Source organism: Solea senegalensis, linkage group LG1 (assembly GCF_019176455.1).
Source record: "Solea senegalensis isolate Sse05_10M linkage group LG1, IFAPA_SoseM_1, whole genome shotgun sequence".
NCBI lineage: Eukaryota > Metazoa > Chordata > Actinopteri > Pleuronectiformes > Soleidae > Solea > Solea senegalensis.
The window spans coordinates 35,444,497-35,460,664 of NC_058021.1; the positions used below are offsets into that span (position 1 = coordinate 35,444,497).

At 40.6% G+C, this 16,168-nt stretch overlaps 1 protein-coding gene across 2 annotated transcripts in view; it reads right to left on the bottom strand.

The window, feature by feature from the left end:
* gpr158a (G protein-coupled receptor 158a) overlaps positions 1–16,168 on the bottom strand; it is a 72,150-nt gene that overhangs the window by 30,596 nt on the left and 25,386 nt on the right. For both annotated transcript variants that reach the window (XM_044024958.1, XM_044024966.1), the window contains exon 3: positions 6,327–6,429. In XM_044024958.1, coding sequence (XP_043880893.1) covers positions 6,327–6,429 — 103 coding nt within the window. The remainder of the gene's footprint in view (positions 1–6,326; positions 6,430–16,168) is intronic.

Here is a 16,168-nt window from a genome sequence, read left to right on the forward strand (position 1 = left end):
CGGTTTGTCGATGCAGAGCGGAGTGGGCGGGCTGGGGTGTAGGTTTTTGGTAGGTTTTGGTGTTTCAAATATGGCTGTAAATGAGTCGCTTCATTATGCACGAATTAGCTCTTTGTCACCAATTATTTTGATTTGAAAGTCAAAATATAAGAAACTCTCATTTATTCGAACTATGTCTGCAGCAATTATTCTATTAATCAATTATTAATTGATAAGTAAAGTAATATTGGGACTTTTCCTGCAACACTAGACCTATAAGTGCATATTTCCATGCATTATTTGTATACGTCGTGTTGTCTTTTTAAGGTAAAAAAAGCAGCAGGATTTGCTACAACATGTGTTTTGTTTTTTTACTGCGAGTGTCCTTGTTATTGAATTTCCCCTCTGTGTTCCTGCTGAGTCCAGTATTAAAAGATAAAGGGGGGATGAAGTCTGTCTTTGACAGACTGAGGCTTCCACGAGGTATATGTTCATCCCTCTCTGACCTTACAAGGATTCATCGACATTGTGTCAACACAGGAGAGCCGGATCTATATGTGTGAACATGAAAAGTCAACACTGCTGCACCGCGCTCGGTCACTGGAATATCATACGGGGCTGATGACTGTCGCTACCTCAGGAGGAAAGCACACACACTCGCACTCGCCGGCGCTTTGTTATTTCATCCTGACAAGGATGGAGTGGATGGGAAGTCTGTGTGTACAGTATATAGAGTGGTTTGCTGATTAAAAACCAAAGAGATCTATATTTTTTCAAACACTTGATGAAAGATCTGGGTGAGGAGAGGAGACGAAGTAGAGCATCGTCATTTTAAAACAAAGGGATGTTTCCTGTAATGTTACAGCAAATGGGTCTAAATTAACTTAAAGCATCTTTGTTCCTCACAGATCTGCACAAACATCTAATTTCAATCATTTTAACCCTTGAACACCTAAGCTTCTGGACTTTTTTTGTGCTAATTTTAACCTATAAGGATCAAAAAATGTCATGTGAGTTAAGTGATTTTGCTCATTTTTCCAGAATTAATTCTAATATCTGGCAGTTATTTACAATTTACTGCCATGTTAAAATAGTGTTTTAACAATTTATAATGAAGACAAACTACAAGTTATATTTGGAAACTATGCTGTACTTGTACAGGATCACCAGATTTTGCATGTTAGTTTGAGTTTTTGTCTCAGTGTGAAATTACCGTAATAACCACACGTTGACTTTGAGCTTCTCAGCTTTTCAAGAAACCGTTGGAATTTTTCAAATAACACAAACCGCCGCGTAATTACGGTAATGCAAAGTGTCGTCTGCGATACGCTCGGTGTTCAAGGGATAAATGTTTTTTGAAAGTGAAAATGAGAAAAATCATGTAAAAAATGACCATTTTCCCCTCTGATACTGCTGTCAAATAATCACAATTACATATTCAAAATCAGCCCTAGACTGAATGAAGGGTTTAAAATGTGGAGTAGAATAGGAGTAGCATCATTTACAAAAGTTGTAAGTCCTTGACCTGGCAGGTACTCAGTCAGTCACAAACTAAGTCAACTGTCTGCATGGGTTGTCTATGGGCTGCCAAAGAGAATGGGAAAATAATAGTTGGAAGTAATTTCCAACTGTATCTTACATCTTTCTTACATCACTACCTGACATCAGGTGACAGTTCTGAGGAAGACGGAAGATACACATCCAAGCTGGTTAACAAGGTAAGGGAAACTTCATTTTGCCTTTAAAAAACTAACCAAAAAACTAAGTTCAGTCAGAAGACATAATGAACTTTCACAGCACAATAGTTGGAAAATGTAGACCCAGCATTCCTAACTCAGGGTTTCTCAAACCTGGTCCTAGTGACTCACTGCACTGCATGTTTTCACATCAGAGTGTACTGCAAAGGTCTGATAACGACCCATTCATTTGGAGCAGGGGAAACCACCAACACACCTGAGTCATCAAATGATTCACCTAAGAAAGAAAATAGTAAAAACAGACCTGGAAATGCTGGCTCAGCATCCCCAACTAAGCAACTATTTTGCGATCATTAATTCACCTTAAACTTTCATTTAAAGAGCAATTCATTTAAAACAAGGTCGACCAAAAATGCTGCACAGAACCACATCTATAAAAGAGAAAACCACAAATTAAAAAATAATGCTGACTCAGCATTTGCAACTAATTATTCAGTAATAAACTCAAAGGTGATATAAAGTCGGGATGGTACCATACCACTTTTTGTATCCAATACCGATATCAAAAATAGAAGTGTCTACAGTCATTACAGGCCAAACTGTAGACCATTTATGAACACATGGAGCTGTTAACGACACATTTGTGCTGAGTCATTACAAAGACATCATTCTCCCAACTGTGTCACAAGTGTTCCCCCCAAAAAGAAGACATAAACAGCCCAAACATAACTGAGCTAAAATACGTTTGCTGATTTCTATGTACATTTTTACAGTCAATATAGCATTTTCAGATAGTATCAGATTCTACATTTTTTATCAGTCAGACTGACACCAATTCCCATCCCTGATATAGACCAACTACACAACCATGAACAGTGAAAGACACTTGGTATAAAAATATGCTTCTGAATGTGAAGGAACATGTTCAAAATAAAACCCTCTCCCTCTGTAAACTGAGGTGAAACAAACCAAACAAACCCACAGGGAAATATGAATGTAGCACGCTTGTTATTGCTTTGTATAGAAAAATCCCCCGGGTGATGCCCATATGGCTGGATGGATAAAGAATGGTGGACCTATATACTGTATATATATATATATATATGTGTGTGTGGCTTTTATGGAGGCTTTACTGCAAACAGCCATTGTCTCTGAGATTTGCAGGGATTTTTGCCTTTAAAAGGAAACTGGCCTATTTTTCAAAAAGCCATGACTCGGCACATCATTGATCCCTTCAAACAGGACCACTTATCTGCGCCGCTGTGACTCATTTCCTCCAGCAGCAGCAGCAGCTCACGCTTACTGGTCTGTTGCCACAACATCTGACGGCTCTACAACACAGAAGAACGCCGTCTTCTTCCCTCTGCCGCGCTCGTGTGCGAGAGAGACGGAGACAACAGTGGAAAGATGACTGTGAGACAAAGGAGAGTGAGACGCGCTGCTCTCTCTGCAAACCAGTGTCAGGGCTGGTCCCCTTGTGGATTAATGGGCTTGTTATTGGCCCCATGGTGGACCAGACTGCAGCACTATGCCTCGTTAACAGGCTTTTCTTCTCCTCTCTATTATCTGACACACACACACACACACACTCACACAGATGCACTGTGGGCTTTCATGCAAACTCCAGAAGGTGAAAGTTAGTGTGTGTGTCTGCACAAACACCATCCCCGACTGGTCAAAAAAACCCATTTCATACCAGATTTATATAGATTTTAACCTGTGTGTTCAATCTCACATCAAACACGTGGATTTTTATCAGGCAGGATTAAAGACTCTTCTTACTTCTTTTTCTGTCTGCTCCAATTCTTCCAGAGATGCTCCATTTCCAATGCAACAACCGTGTCACTACACAATCTGTGCCAGAAAGCACATTAAGGCTGCATTCTTTCATGCCAGCTCCTTCTTAATCGGACCCTAGTTCCTTTGCTCGGCAAGTCCGGTTCGTTTTGGGTGATGGGAAGAAAGAAGCGAACTCTGGTCCGCCTAAAGATGTAGGTCGCTTTAATTGAAACAAATGCAGGAAGCAGACTGCAACGCAGGGCATTGTGCGTTTGTAGAGCGATAGCTGGGAGAAATGACTGAGCCCATTGTTGCAGCGTATATGTGTCTTTTGTTCACATAAAACAAAGACTGACACTGACTGATAAAGATTTCCATTGAGTTTTAGAAGAAAAAGTAAAAGTATTCAAAAAGTGAAGGGTGGCTCAGCGGTAGAGTGAGTCGTCGTTCAACTGAGAGGTTGTGAGTTTCATTCCCAGGGGGCCACTTGTCTACATGCCAATGTGTCTCTGCACAACATCTCAACACTAGAAAGACTAGACTTTACTTCACCTAGAAAAGCTCTATATGAATACAGACCATAATACCAACTCTTCTTCTTCTTCTGATTTGAATTGGTAGTAACGAGTAACAAAGACAGTTAGAGGAAATGTAGTGGAGTACAAATGGCTAGAAACATAAATAACAAAGTAAAGTACAGATACGTGAAGTATTTGTACTTTGTTACATGACAACACTGAACGTTGGCAATCATGATGTTACTTCAAGAGCTCAGTATTCTTCCAAATTCTATCATTTCCAAGAGACCAACAGACGTAGGTAAAAATGTCTCTGTACGCAATTGGACAGCCCTAAAACCAAACAGACCAATGACCTGGATGACGTACGCAGAGTGACGTCAAACAATGTGTCAGTTAAAACGTGCTTTAGTAGTTTTCGAGGAGCGATGACGATCGAGTAATGGTGTCCGACACCTTTGGCCCGGGGGAGCTCAGTGGAACACGTCAGCAGCAGCCAAATCAAAAGAACAGCTGCTCTTCCAAAGGGTATCAAAATCCAGCAGGTTGGATTTAAACAAGATGTCGACGCTGTCTCCTCGAGTTAAGCCCGCCTCTATACCAACCACAAAGACATCGTGTGATTGGTTCTGTACTGCCGAAACGGCGACCATGCCAGACGCGACTGCAGAGTATAACCAAAATCGCCGGCGGATTGGGTTGAGCTGTGAAACGATGGTAACAACCGCGACATTATCGATGAGTTGTTCTTGTCCGTGACATCACAATTTACTCACATGGGGGTGAAAAACACCACAGTGCAGGGCATCACTTGTCGTGGGAATGGTGTTTGACCACCTTTTTTAGCGACGTCACTCAGGTTAAAATATTTAAAAAATAAGAATTTCGGCTAAACTCGGCACACACACGGGGAAAATATGTGACATGAAAATAAAATGGGAGCAATAAAAGCTGCAAAAGTAAAGAGTGAATGAGCGGGAGAGTCTGCGAGAGACGGTGAGAGGAGTGAAAGTGAAATAGACACAGAGGAACACGGTGGATGAGGTTTGAGTGGGAATGAGACGCGAGGGAAAAGTGGATTTTAAATGAAAGTGGGCAGGTGAAAACCACCGGGGTTCTGTGTTTGCAAAAAAAGACCCTTTTTTAATTAACTCACACACAGAATAAAAGGTGCAGAAATAACCACCATTAAAAAGATATTTCCCATCTGGAACCTGATTAACCTCCCCAGGTAACTGAGGCTGCTTCAGGCGTCCTCTACATTGTTATAAAATCACGACGCTGCTCATAACTGTCCTTTTAAAACGTAATTAAAATGTGATTTCGTCAAACAAATCGTGACGAGCTTGAGGTGAATCTCAAACTAGCTCTAAAGAACTTCATCAGCTGTGATCCGGGTCCTGTGGACCCTGACCAACAGAGACTGTTTATGTCAAAATGAGGGCATTAAAGGTCCAGTGTGTGACATTTAGGACACTTTATGGACAGTTTGAAAAGAAAAGTGCCCTGAAAGTAGGAGTTCTGTCGCCAAAGCTCTCCAACAGGGAGAAAGAGTGTTGAGTTTTGCTGCCCCCTCTGTATGGAATACTCTCCAAACTGAACCCAAAATGAGAGAGAGAGAGAAACTCTTGCAGCTGGTTTCACAAGCCCCTCCCTCTCCCTGATTTCCCCCTCCCCCTTCCAAACACCTGTTTCTAATTGTGCAAATACAGTGAAAAACAGAGAAAGCAACACACATTAAATGTTTGGTTTGCGAGTGTCAGGAGGCTTTCAGGAGCTCCCACATTTCAATTTGTAAGAAAAACGGGTGTGAAGTGACAGAGAAATGTGAGTTTTAACATGGGAGTCAATGAGAGCTTTGACCAGCACTCTCTGCACTTTTAGGAGATTTTAAGAAAAAAAACTGCCAGTCATATGAAAATGAAAACACGTAGGGTTAGACAACAACCATAGCAACACTTTTATGTAAACAATGTAGGTTGTGTAGGTTGGAAATTGTGGGCAGGAGAAGAGTTTGTTTAGAGATTTTTGTGATTATTTTCATGGCCACGCTCACGGCGCAATACACACTCATTATAAAATCTGTGAACGCTCATAAAAAAGTATAACATTTAAACTGTGATCGTTTATAAACCGTAATAGATATCAAAACTTGGATTGAGGTGAAAGAAGTCTCAAGTCTTGTGACCGGTTTGAAGTTTCACCCACGTCTCCACGTTAAAGTATGACGACACAGTGAGGCTGCAAATTGGACTGGGTCAAGATCAAAAGTGATCTAACACTTTTGATTTGCCTATGAGCACACCGTTCCCGATCAGACTGCACGTTTTTCAGTATAGTTTGTGTCACTTACTTGTGAAGCCGTTGACAGCCACTCTGTTGGGATGGTAGAATCCTTTCCTGCAGTGACACTTGTACTTGTCCAAGACAAACCCATGACCACTGAGCGGCAAACACTGTACAGAGAGAGAAAAGAACAGTAACACAAAAATGAATCTTATATCGACACAAACATTGCCCAAACCCATGTAGAACCAATTAAATTAAACTAACCACTAAAATATGTATACAAAAACCAAAAGTGTAGCTTCAAATCGTCTTACCCAGGACTGCCCCAAGTAGGGCACAGAGTATTTGGCCACACCTGTGACGTATTGAATCCAGGTGTTTCAATTAGGCTTTGGGCTCTCGGCCCTTATCTCCAATAAAGAACAATCTTAACTCTTCAACATGATTCCAACTTTGCGGCAGCAGTTTGAGGAAGGTCTGGGACTGTGTCCCTGTGGACAATGCAAGAACTATAAAGACTTTGAGTTTGAACATAAGACATAAGAACATAAAAGGTGATACTTGAATAAAAGAACAAGTATGCTACCAAAAGATGACTTAAGTAGAAGTGGAAGATACTTTTTTATAATATTACTTAAGTAAAAGTCTTAAAGTAAATGATGTTTACTGTACTTAAGTATCAATAATCAAGATTTAAAAAATTATCAAACGATGAACATCAGTCCTCATACATATCAAACATTAATGATGTTTAACCCTTTCATAGCCAAGTTTTTGTCATGATGCATCAGTAAAAAATTTTAAAAATACATGAAAAAATGCACATCCTAGTATACTCTTTTAAGTGGTTAACACAATACAAAATACAAAATAGATGTTTATTTTTGGCCTTTGACCCACTATTAAGTTTTAGTTTTTTCCAAAGGAGAAAAGTTTGGGCACCCATGGTGTCATGAGAGGAAAAGAGGTCTAATTATTTAACTTCCTCCTCGTCTTCCTCCGCCTCACCCCACTTTCACGTCTCTCAATATTAAATTAGCGAAGCCTCCATCATTTGATTGAGTGTCTGATAGGAAACAGAGTGAAGGCTGCAGAGGAGAACGTGCGGGTTGTCATGGGGCATCTTTGGCAGACTTTGTGAGCTGTTTGCCAAATTACGAGACATAATTAATGTCTAAATTAAGACCAGACTTTATTTGCATGATTAAAGGAGAGCCGTTAATTCTCCGTCTCTCGGGGAACAAGACTCCGTCTTCTCCTCTGTGTGAACACGTCGATGCCGATTCAAAAAAAAAACTCACTCGCTCATTTTCTTGTGTTTCTTAATCTTCATAACTGTCTCTTTTTCTTTTTTTCTCTAAGCAGAGATGATAATTACTTATGAGTCTGAAGAAATGGCGAGGGGGCTCAGAATAGCGGCGGTGCTTCAAATGACTCTTGACACGCTGTGAAGTGTTTGTGACCCGACTGTGAGACGTGGAGGAAAAGGCCAGTGGCAGCGTCTAAATGAAGGACAACGTGACGTTCTCCTCTGCAGCAGAACGGACTTAAGAGGCAGCTATTTCTGACTTCCTCTCTTCCTCTCAAGGTCTTCGCTGAGGTCTGAGTGCATTCTTTTTCAGCCTTGGAGAAAACGAGCGGGTCTCGAAAGCACAAGGTAATTACCAGTTTAGTGTTCAGCCGACAAGTTCCTCAAATAAATTCCTTGGGAAAGCATTTAAAGTGGCACTAGATTAATGTGATGAAGACAGACTTCAGTGAGTGACAGACTTTAAAAGGCTCCTTTTGGTCCTCAAACCCTAAACCCGTGTGCAGCACTTTCCTCTGACTTATTCTGAGTGCAATTTTTTTTCTCCTCCAAAATACAGTAGTTTAATCAGAACAACTTAAACTTAACCATTACTGAACATTTATGACCTATTTATCACATCCTAGTTTTGTGTCTGTACTCAATTCAAATACAGTTTTATTTGTATAGCACCAAATCCCAACATACATTATCTCAAGGCTGTGTGCATAGACAACATCATGGAGAGCAGAGAAAGCCAACAATTCACACAATGATCAAACACTTGGTATCAGTGGAGAGAAAAGAACTCCTTTTAACTGAAGAATAAATCTCTGACAGAACCAGACTCAAAGATGTGCTGCATCTGCCTCAACGGGTTGTTGTGAAAGGAAAAATGGGGGGCAAATCTGTTGGATATTGATTCAGATTGATCCGTCAAAAACTGTAGACAGGAAGTTGCTAAAAGGACAAATTAAATGGCCACTTCCAATAATTGAAGAAATGAAAACATCGGACATACATAGTAATTGGTTTAGCTTGAGATTGCAGTACTTGAAATATGTTTAGATGTTTTTCTACACCATATATTATATCACTCCACCACCAAGTGACTCCTCAACTGGAGTTGAAAAAGGAGAACATTTCAGCTACATTTGTTACGAAAAGGGAGGAAACAATGTTTAAATGTTAAATAAACAGATGCTTTGTGGATTTTATATTTCTTGTAATTCAAACATGAGGTGATTATTGACAGCAGGTCAATTTACAGTAAACACTGCAACATTTGAGTCAACATTTTTATGTAACCAAATTAATTAAAATTAATATAATTTGAGATTATTGTGTTTCAGGTCTCTGGCACTATTATTGTAGGTGGAATAAGTTTGGAAACTCGTGACTTTGGCGATTTTCAAACAGAAAAACTGAACAAAGTCATACCATTTTGAATGGTATTCTTTACATAATTATTCTTATGTTCATCTGGATCACATAAAATGATTACTGTGTGTTATTTGTGGTCCACAAGAAACAAAGATGTTTTCTTAATTCTAATGAATCAAAAATGGTAATTTGACACACATTTGGGCTTTAAGAAATCTTAAAATTGCAGTAGGCTGTATTTCAATTAATTGTTCAGCCTTGTGGATTATGAGCAGGTGTTTCAGCTCCGTTTGCTCAGAGCTACAAGTAGAATTAATATTCTATTTAAATTCATAACATGTTCAGAAACGCAGAGCTGGGTTAGTGAATGTGTGAAAAAGTTGTTAATTATTATTATTAACGTTATTAATGCCGCTCAATCCTAATCACTGCTTAAAACATCTAACTTTTAAGCACAAAGAATGAGTCATGGAGTGTGTTGTACGGTAATAAACATGTTAAAGCAAAACGTTTATACGGGTATATATGAAATGTGTTTGATATTATTACGATTTTTTTGTATTATTTTAGATCAAATCTCCCCTTCCTCTCCTTTGTCCCCCATTTTTCCTTTCACCACAACCTGTCTAGGCACATGTTTGGTCTGCTCTGTCAGAGATTTCTCTTTTCTGTTAAAAGGGAGTTCACTGTTTGCTCAATGTGCGCATTGTTGGGTTTCTGTTCTCTGTATAATATTGTAGAGGATTAATATGTACAGAGCAAATAAAATTGAATTGAAATTAATTTTAGTCTCTGGAAATTTCTGATAAATCCAGAGAGTTTTAAAAGTTTTATTGAAATATGACACCCTGAAAATAAAAGCAGACATTTGTAGGTCAAAGTATCCATGACTGATTTTCTCACTGACTTCTTAGTAAAGAGTTCACAACAGTTTTTATTTTATGACTAATGTCAGAGTGTATGTTTTATTTTGTTAAATATGACTTGAATTCACATTATATGTTGTATATGGCTAGCTAAACTGAAGCCTCAATTTTGGTCTGGAGTCACTCTCTCTGCGTGTTCCTAAAAATACTTGATTTCCCAGCAGGTGTCTCGTCAGGACAGGTGGAGCGAGCTGTGGCTCCTGCCTGCCACTGTTAATATGCAGAAACAGATACAGGTGTGTGTGTGTGTGTGTGTGTGTGTGTGTGTGTGTGTGTGTGTGTGTGTGTGTGACACGAGGATCCAGGAATAGTTGTGGTTGTGTATCTCACTCCTGCCTCCTGTGGCGACTGATGCAGGACTTGGACAAAGAGTTGACCTGCCTGCCGGCTACAACTGTCATCAGTCATGTGACGTCAACAGCAACAGGAATATTACAGCATACATTTATCTTATTAACTTTATTTTGTATATTTTTGCATCATATTTTTATATTTTTTCCATCCATTCGTGCAATAATATAACGGTCAAACGTGCAGCTGCATGTGCTGTGACTCTCAAACCACACAGTGTTGCGGTGTTGTGAACACAACGTGAACACTGCACAGTGCTGACCTACTTCTATATATATGCCATATGCTATTAATTATGTTTGATGATGTTCCGTTGATGGCGACTCGGGCCGCCATGTTGTTGTTTTTGTGTGTTTTTTTCCTCTCCCACTTAATGAGCTGAAGGCATCAACCGCTCTGCCAGAGAGAAATCACATCACATTAACTGACCATTAATTAGATCCACGCCGCGATTAGATCAATGTCTGACTGCACAGAATCTCTGTTTACACTCTGAAATATGAGGATTAATTAAACCGTGGACGTCATAAATAGTTTATGTCACCTTACCTCACATTATCTCACACGGACGTGTGGGTAAATAAATATTATCCGCCTCATTTATTCTTCATGGCGGTCACGTGTTTGAGTCACGCAGAGTTATTAGTGAAGGTTTCACCACCACCAGCAACCACTCCGTGTTGTTTACATCCCAGCTTTGGTGGCTGTCAATCACACACACACATGCACACACATTGAAATGCTAATTGCCATGGCGATGCGTGTGTGACCGCAAGCAAGAGCCTTTTTATCGAAGTGCATCATGCTGTCAGAGCAGCGTGGTGAGCCTGCCACAGAGCATTTATAACAGAATATGTATAACATCAATCAATCTGTCTATCCTGGAATTTGAAATCAATTTAAAAATCAAGAAAAAATGTCGTCTCCAAAATTTACCCTTTGCTGAGGTTCACCCCTGGAAAGCAGCCTTAACACTCAAAAACAAAAGGTTTTTCTTTATTTTTAAGCTTTTTTCAATTGAATATTAGGTCAACAAAGTAAATAGTTGTGTCTGAGCCACATGTGACAGTGACACATGTCATATTGAGAGGTTGGAAAGGAATATATGTTGGATTTTAGGCCTCAAAGACATTTTTCAATGATTCAAAAGGCCCATTTATCATAGTCTTTCAAGCTGTACGCCAAAATACTATTATATTCAAAACAAAATGTCCTTTTCATTGCATAGATAACAACAAATTACAGTTTCCATTTTGCAATTTCCAAATTCAAAACAAGACAAAACAACAACCCCTGCAAAGAATCAGAAACAGATGTATCATGACAGGGACAGTTTTCTTTTTAATCCTTTAACACCGAGCGTATCGCAAACAATGCGTTTGCATAAGCGAACTTTGCTTCGCCATAGTTACGCAACGGTTTGTGCTGTCGGAAAAATCTGCGAATCTGCGTTTTTGTCTCCAGTGATGGGAGAGATAGGAAAAACGCCTGTACATAAGCTTGCATTTTTGTTTTGCTGTGTTATTTCTAAATAAAACTTTTTGTTTTCTTCATTTTAAATTGTTAATACGCTATTTCAACATGCAGTAAATTGTAAATAACTGCCAGATATTGAAAGTTATTCAGGTAAAATGGGCAAAAAGCACTTACAGGACATTTTCTGGCTCTTTTCTGGCAGTGTTTCCCAACCCTGGTCCTCAGGGAACACTGGTCTGCATGTTTCAGATGTTGCCCTGCTCCAACACACCTGATTCCGATTAACAGCTCGTTATCAGGTTTCGGCAGTTTGATGACGAGCTGACCATTTGAATCAGGTGTGTTGGAGCAGGGCAACATCTGAAACATGCAGGCCAGTGTTTCCTGAGGACCAGGGTTGGGAAACACTGTTTTATGGTATTGCTGTTCTAACGTGAATACAGCATAGTTTTTTGGTTTGTTTTTTAGACAACAGTAAGTTTTCCTTTAGACCTGTCCGCCTTCCTCAGACCTGTCACCTGGACCTGGAAGGGTTAGCAGTTCGATGGGATAACACTAGACTTTTTGCAGATATACCGATATATCCGGAGTGTACTTGGGCCAATAATCAATAGCGTTATAAAGCAGAGGACTTTTTTTTTTGTATTTTGTAAATTAAAACATGAACTTGCTGTAGCTTCACATCTGCTATACTTCACCGCTGGTACCACACACACATACACACGCTTCCTGCCGACATCAAACACAGCCGTTCCTCTGCATCACCTCTCTGTGACACGGAACAGGGGAATTAAAAAAACAAACTCTAAGAGCAGCACTAATTACTGTTGAGGCAAGGATTCTTCCACTTGACCAGGAAACCAGGAACCGACCTGATTCTGCGGGGATAATTAAGGACTTGCACTCTTTCCGGACCAGCACAGTGGCTAATCAACCGCTAATAGGCCTCTGTAGATATCTGTAATAATCCTACAGAGTGCAACACAAAGCCCAAGGACAGCTTTATCATTTAGTAATTACAGATGGAAACTACGGAGTGAAGAGAGAGAGGGGGTGAGAGGAAGAAGACTTGACCGGAGGACACTTTATTCAGCTTAGTACAAACGCACCTGTTTTACAAGAAGATCAAATCACTCCTCATGGGTTTTTACGTTCCTGCATGTTATAGAAGCTTTTAACAGACTGATCCTGCATATGATGTGCACTTCTTTCTATGGTCATGGTCTTTGTGCAATTGTCTGTGGCTTTTTGTTTCAGGAGGTTGGCTCGGTCTGTGAGTCCTAGACCTGCAACTCATCATCCAATCACCTGCTGCTTCATATCCTCTGGTACCAGATTTCTTCAGTGCTTCACTGGATCGCTTTACAACCAACTAAGTATTTGTCCTGTTGTTACTTTTCTCTTTCATTTTTTCACTTTCTCTCTCCTGACTCGGAGCTTGACTCAGCTTGTTGTTTTACTTCTTATGAAGGCAACACGCCCCCTTTTCAGTTTGCTGGTATAATGTGGTGTCAAGTGCCATTCTGAGGCGTTCTACCCTCCATGAACTTAAAAATATCAAATTCAAAGTGGACAAAGCATAACATTGGTATCCTTGTCAGTCAAAAAATTTGTACAGGCCTTTTCTATTATTTCCAGGTTTAAGCCATGGTTGGAAACTGCAGCACACGAGCAGAGCACCCAGGCTAACATGAGTCCGACTCTTGTCCGATTGAAGGTTGGCATTACGACAAATTATTACTACACCAAGCCGTAATTTGACTCCGAAGAACATTGTCAGGGTATACTATTCTGACTTTGAGACATTCTATTTAGAATCAGTTCAGTTGCACTAAAACAATAATCTGTTCTTTGTCAGCGTTTACCACCAGATCTGGCCAAAAAAAGAGTCATGTTGCAAAAAAACACCACCATAAATACACGACTAACAGACTAAATCAGACTAACACAGTTTGCTTTTTTGTTTTGTTTTTTAACATCATGTAAACATACCGATTAACATTATGTCTGTAAACTCCTGACGCAGGATAATTCAGCCATAATTATCTGTTCAGACCAGCCTTAATTTGGAACTCCCAGCATTTATTGGGAGGGCAGAATCGGGCCAACTATCCTCTAGTGCAGGGAGGGCATCAGCCTGTGCATTAGTCAAACTCATACGGACGGAGTCAGAGAGACACTGCAGAGAGGTTGATGGCTGTGGACCTGCACTCAGAGGGACAGCATGACATCCAGCCAGGCCTTTAAATGAGGTCAACCAGCAGGAGTTAGTCAGAGCGGAGCTGCCCGGACAGTCTTTGGGTTCCGTCCAACGACCAAAGCCTAAACAGCAGAGATATAAACACTCGCGCCTGGAGGGAGCTTAACTGCCATCGAGCTGGGACACGTAAACACATGCAGACACAACAGACACGGCTGCGATTCTTCTTCTTCTCTAATCGCCTCCACGGCTTACGTTTGTGTCAGAGTAAACTGGACGGGTTCATATTGGTTCCTCGATCACACTATGAAAGGCACAGCAGAGCGGACTCGGCAAAAAAACATGCACAACAACACAGCCCTTCATGTGCAAGGAAGAACAATGAGCTCTGAGACAAAGAGGCCTTCAGGGGAACAGAGTGTCACCAGTGAAGGACAAGGTGAAAACTGCCACTAATGTCCACTGCAAAAAGTTGCCACTTTGCTTTCTGTCTAACTGGGAAAACTGATATTTTGGAGTTCATCGTAGGCACGAAGTGTCACCCTCAAAATCTACCACAAGGAAAAGGCTTAAAAAATGTGAACCTTAATGATTTGATTCTTTCTTCTTTCATGTCAAAAATGTCATGATCTTCTCTCTCAGTCATCCCATTTCACCCCAGCTCACCAGCCCCTCCTTCTCATCACCTTCCAGCCACTCCCTCCTCATCAACTCAACTCCACTCACCTGTTCACAGCAGCTGCACCTGATCACTAATCATCAGTGGCAAGATAAAGTATGTGAACCTTTTGGAATTTGTCATAAAATGTGATCTGATCTTCATCTAAGTCAAGGGTCAAACATAATGTGTCTAAAATAATAAAAATTCTGATCTTTCATGTCTTTATTGAATACACTCATTCATCATTTAACATGGCAGTGGAAAAAGTAAGTGAACCCTTAATTAATAACTGGTTGACCCCCCATTGGCAGCAATAACCTCAACCAGGCGCTTCCTGTAGCTGTGGATCAGACCTGTACATCGTTGAGGGGGAATTTTAGCCCATTCTTTCTGGCAGAACTGCTTTAGGTCTGTCATATTCTTTGGACGTCTCATGTGTATGTCCCTCAAGTCAATCCATAGCATCTCTATTGGGTTGAGGTCTGGGCTCTGACTTGGCCACTTCAAAATGCGGATTTTGTTTTTCTAAAGCCATTCTGTTGTGGACTTGCTCCGGTGTTTTGGGTCGCTGTGCTGTTGCATCACCCACCTTCTACACAGTTTCAGCTGACGTACAGACATTCTCACATTATCCTGAAGAATTGTTTGATATACTTGGGAATTCATCTTCCCCTCAATGATTCCAAGTTGGCCAGGCCCTGATGCAGCAAAGCAGGCCCAAATCATGATGTTTCCGCCACCATACTTTACGGTTGGGATGATGTTTTCATGATTATATGCCGTGCCCTTTCTACGCCAGATGTAGTGCTGTGTGTTTTTTCCAAATAGTTCAATCTTAGTTTCATCAGTCCAGAAAACATTTTGCCAATACCGCTGTGGAGTGTCAGTGTGCTCTTTTGCAAACTTCAGGCATGCAGCAATGTTCTTTTTAGTAAGCAGTGGCTTCCTTTGTGGTGTCCTGCCGTGGATACCCTGCTTGTTCAATGTTTTACGTATTGTAGACTCCTGAACAGAGATGCTCTTGGTGTCATTTTGACTGGACGCCCACTTCTTGGTGGAGTACCAACAGTCCCAAAGTGTCTCCATTTGTAGATTGTTTGCCTAACTGTAGACTGGTGAATTTCTAGTCTTTGCAATAACTTTGGAAACCCTTGCCAGCTTTATGTAAATCAACAATTCTTGATCGTAGATCCTCTGAAAGCTCTTTTTGGCGAGGCATGGCTCACATAAGCGTGTTCCTCTTGTAAAGAGCAAACCAACCCTATTATCTTAACGAGACTCCAGGTGTGCTAAAACCTGACTCCAATTATCTTTTTTGAGGTCATTAACTCAAGGGTTCACATACTTTTTTCACAAGCACTATGAGGTTTTTTTGGTTGTTCTCAATAAAGATATGAAACCATGAAATTCCAAAACTTTCACATACTTTTTCTTGCCACTCCACCATGCAGTCACTGCCAGATTGTTCTATGTCGTTTGTACTAGTCTCGCCATCGTTTCTTGGACTGATTGCCCGGTTTTGACCCTGCCTGTCCTCGACCTGTCTGCTCTGTTTTCTTCTACCCCTGACAACGGATTCTGCCTGCTCCCTCCCAGCTTCCCCTTGCAAGGTTTTCTCTGA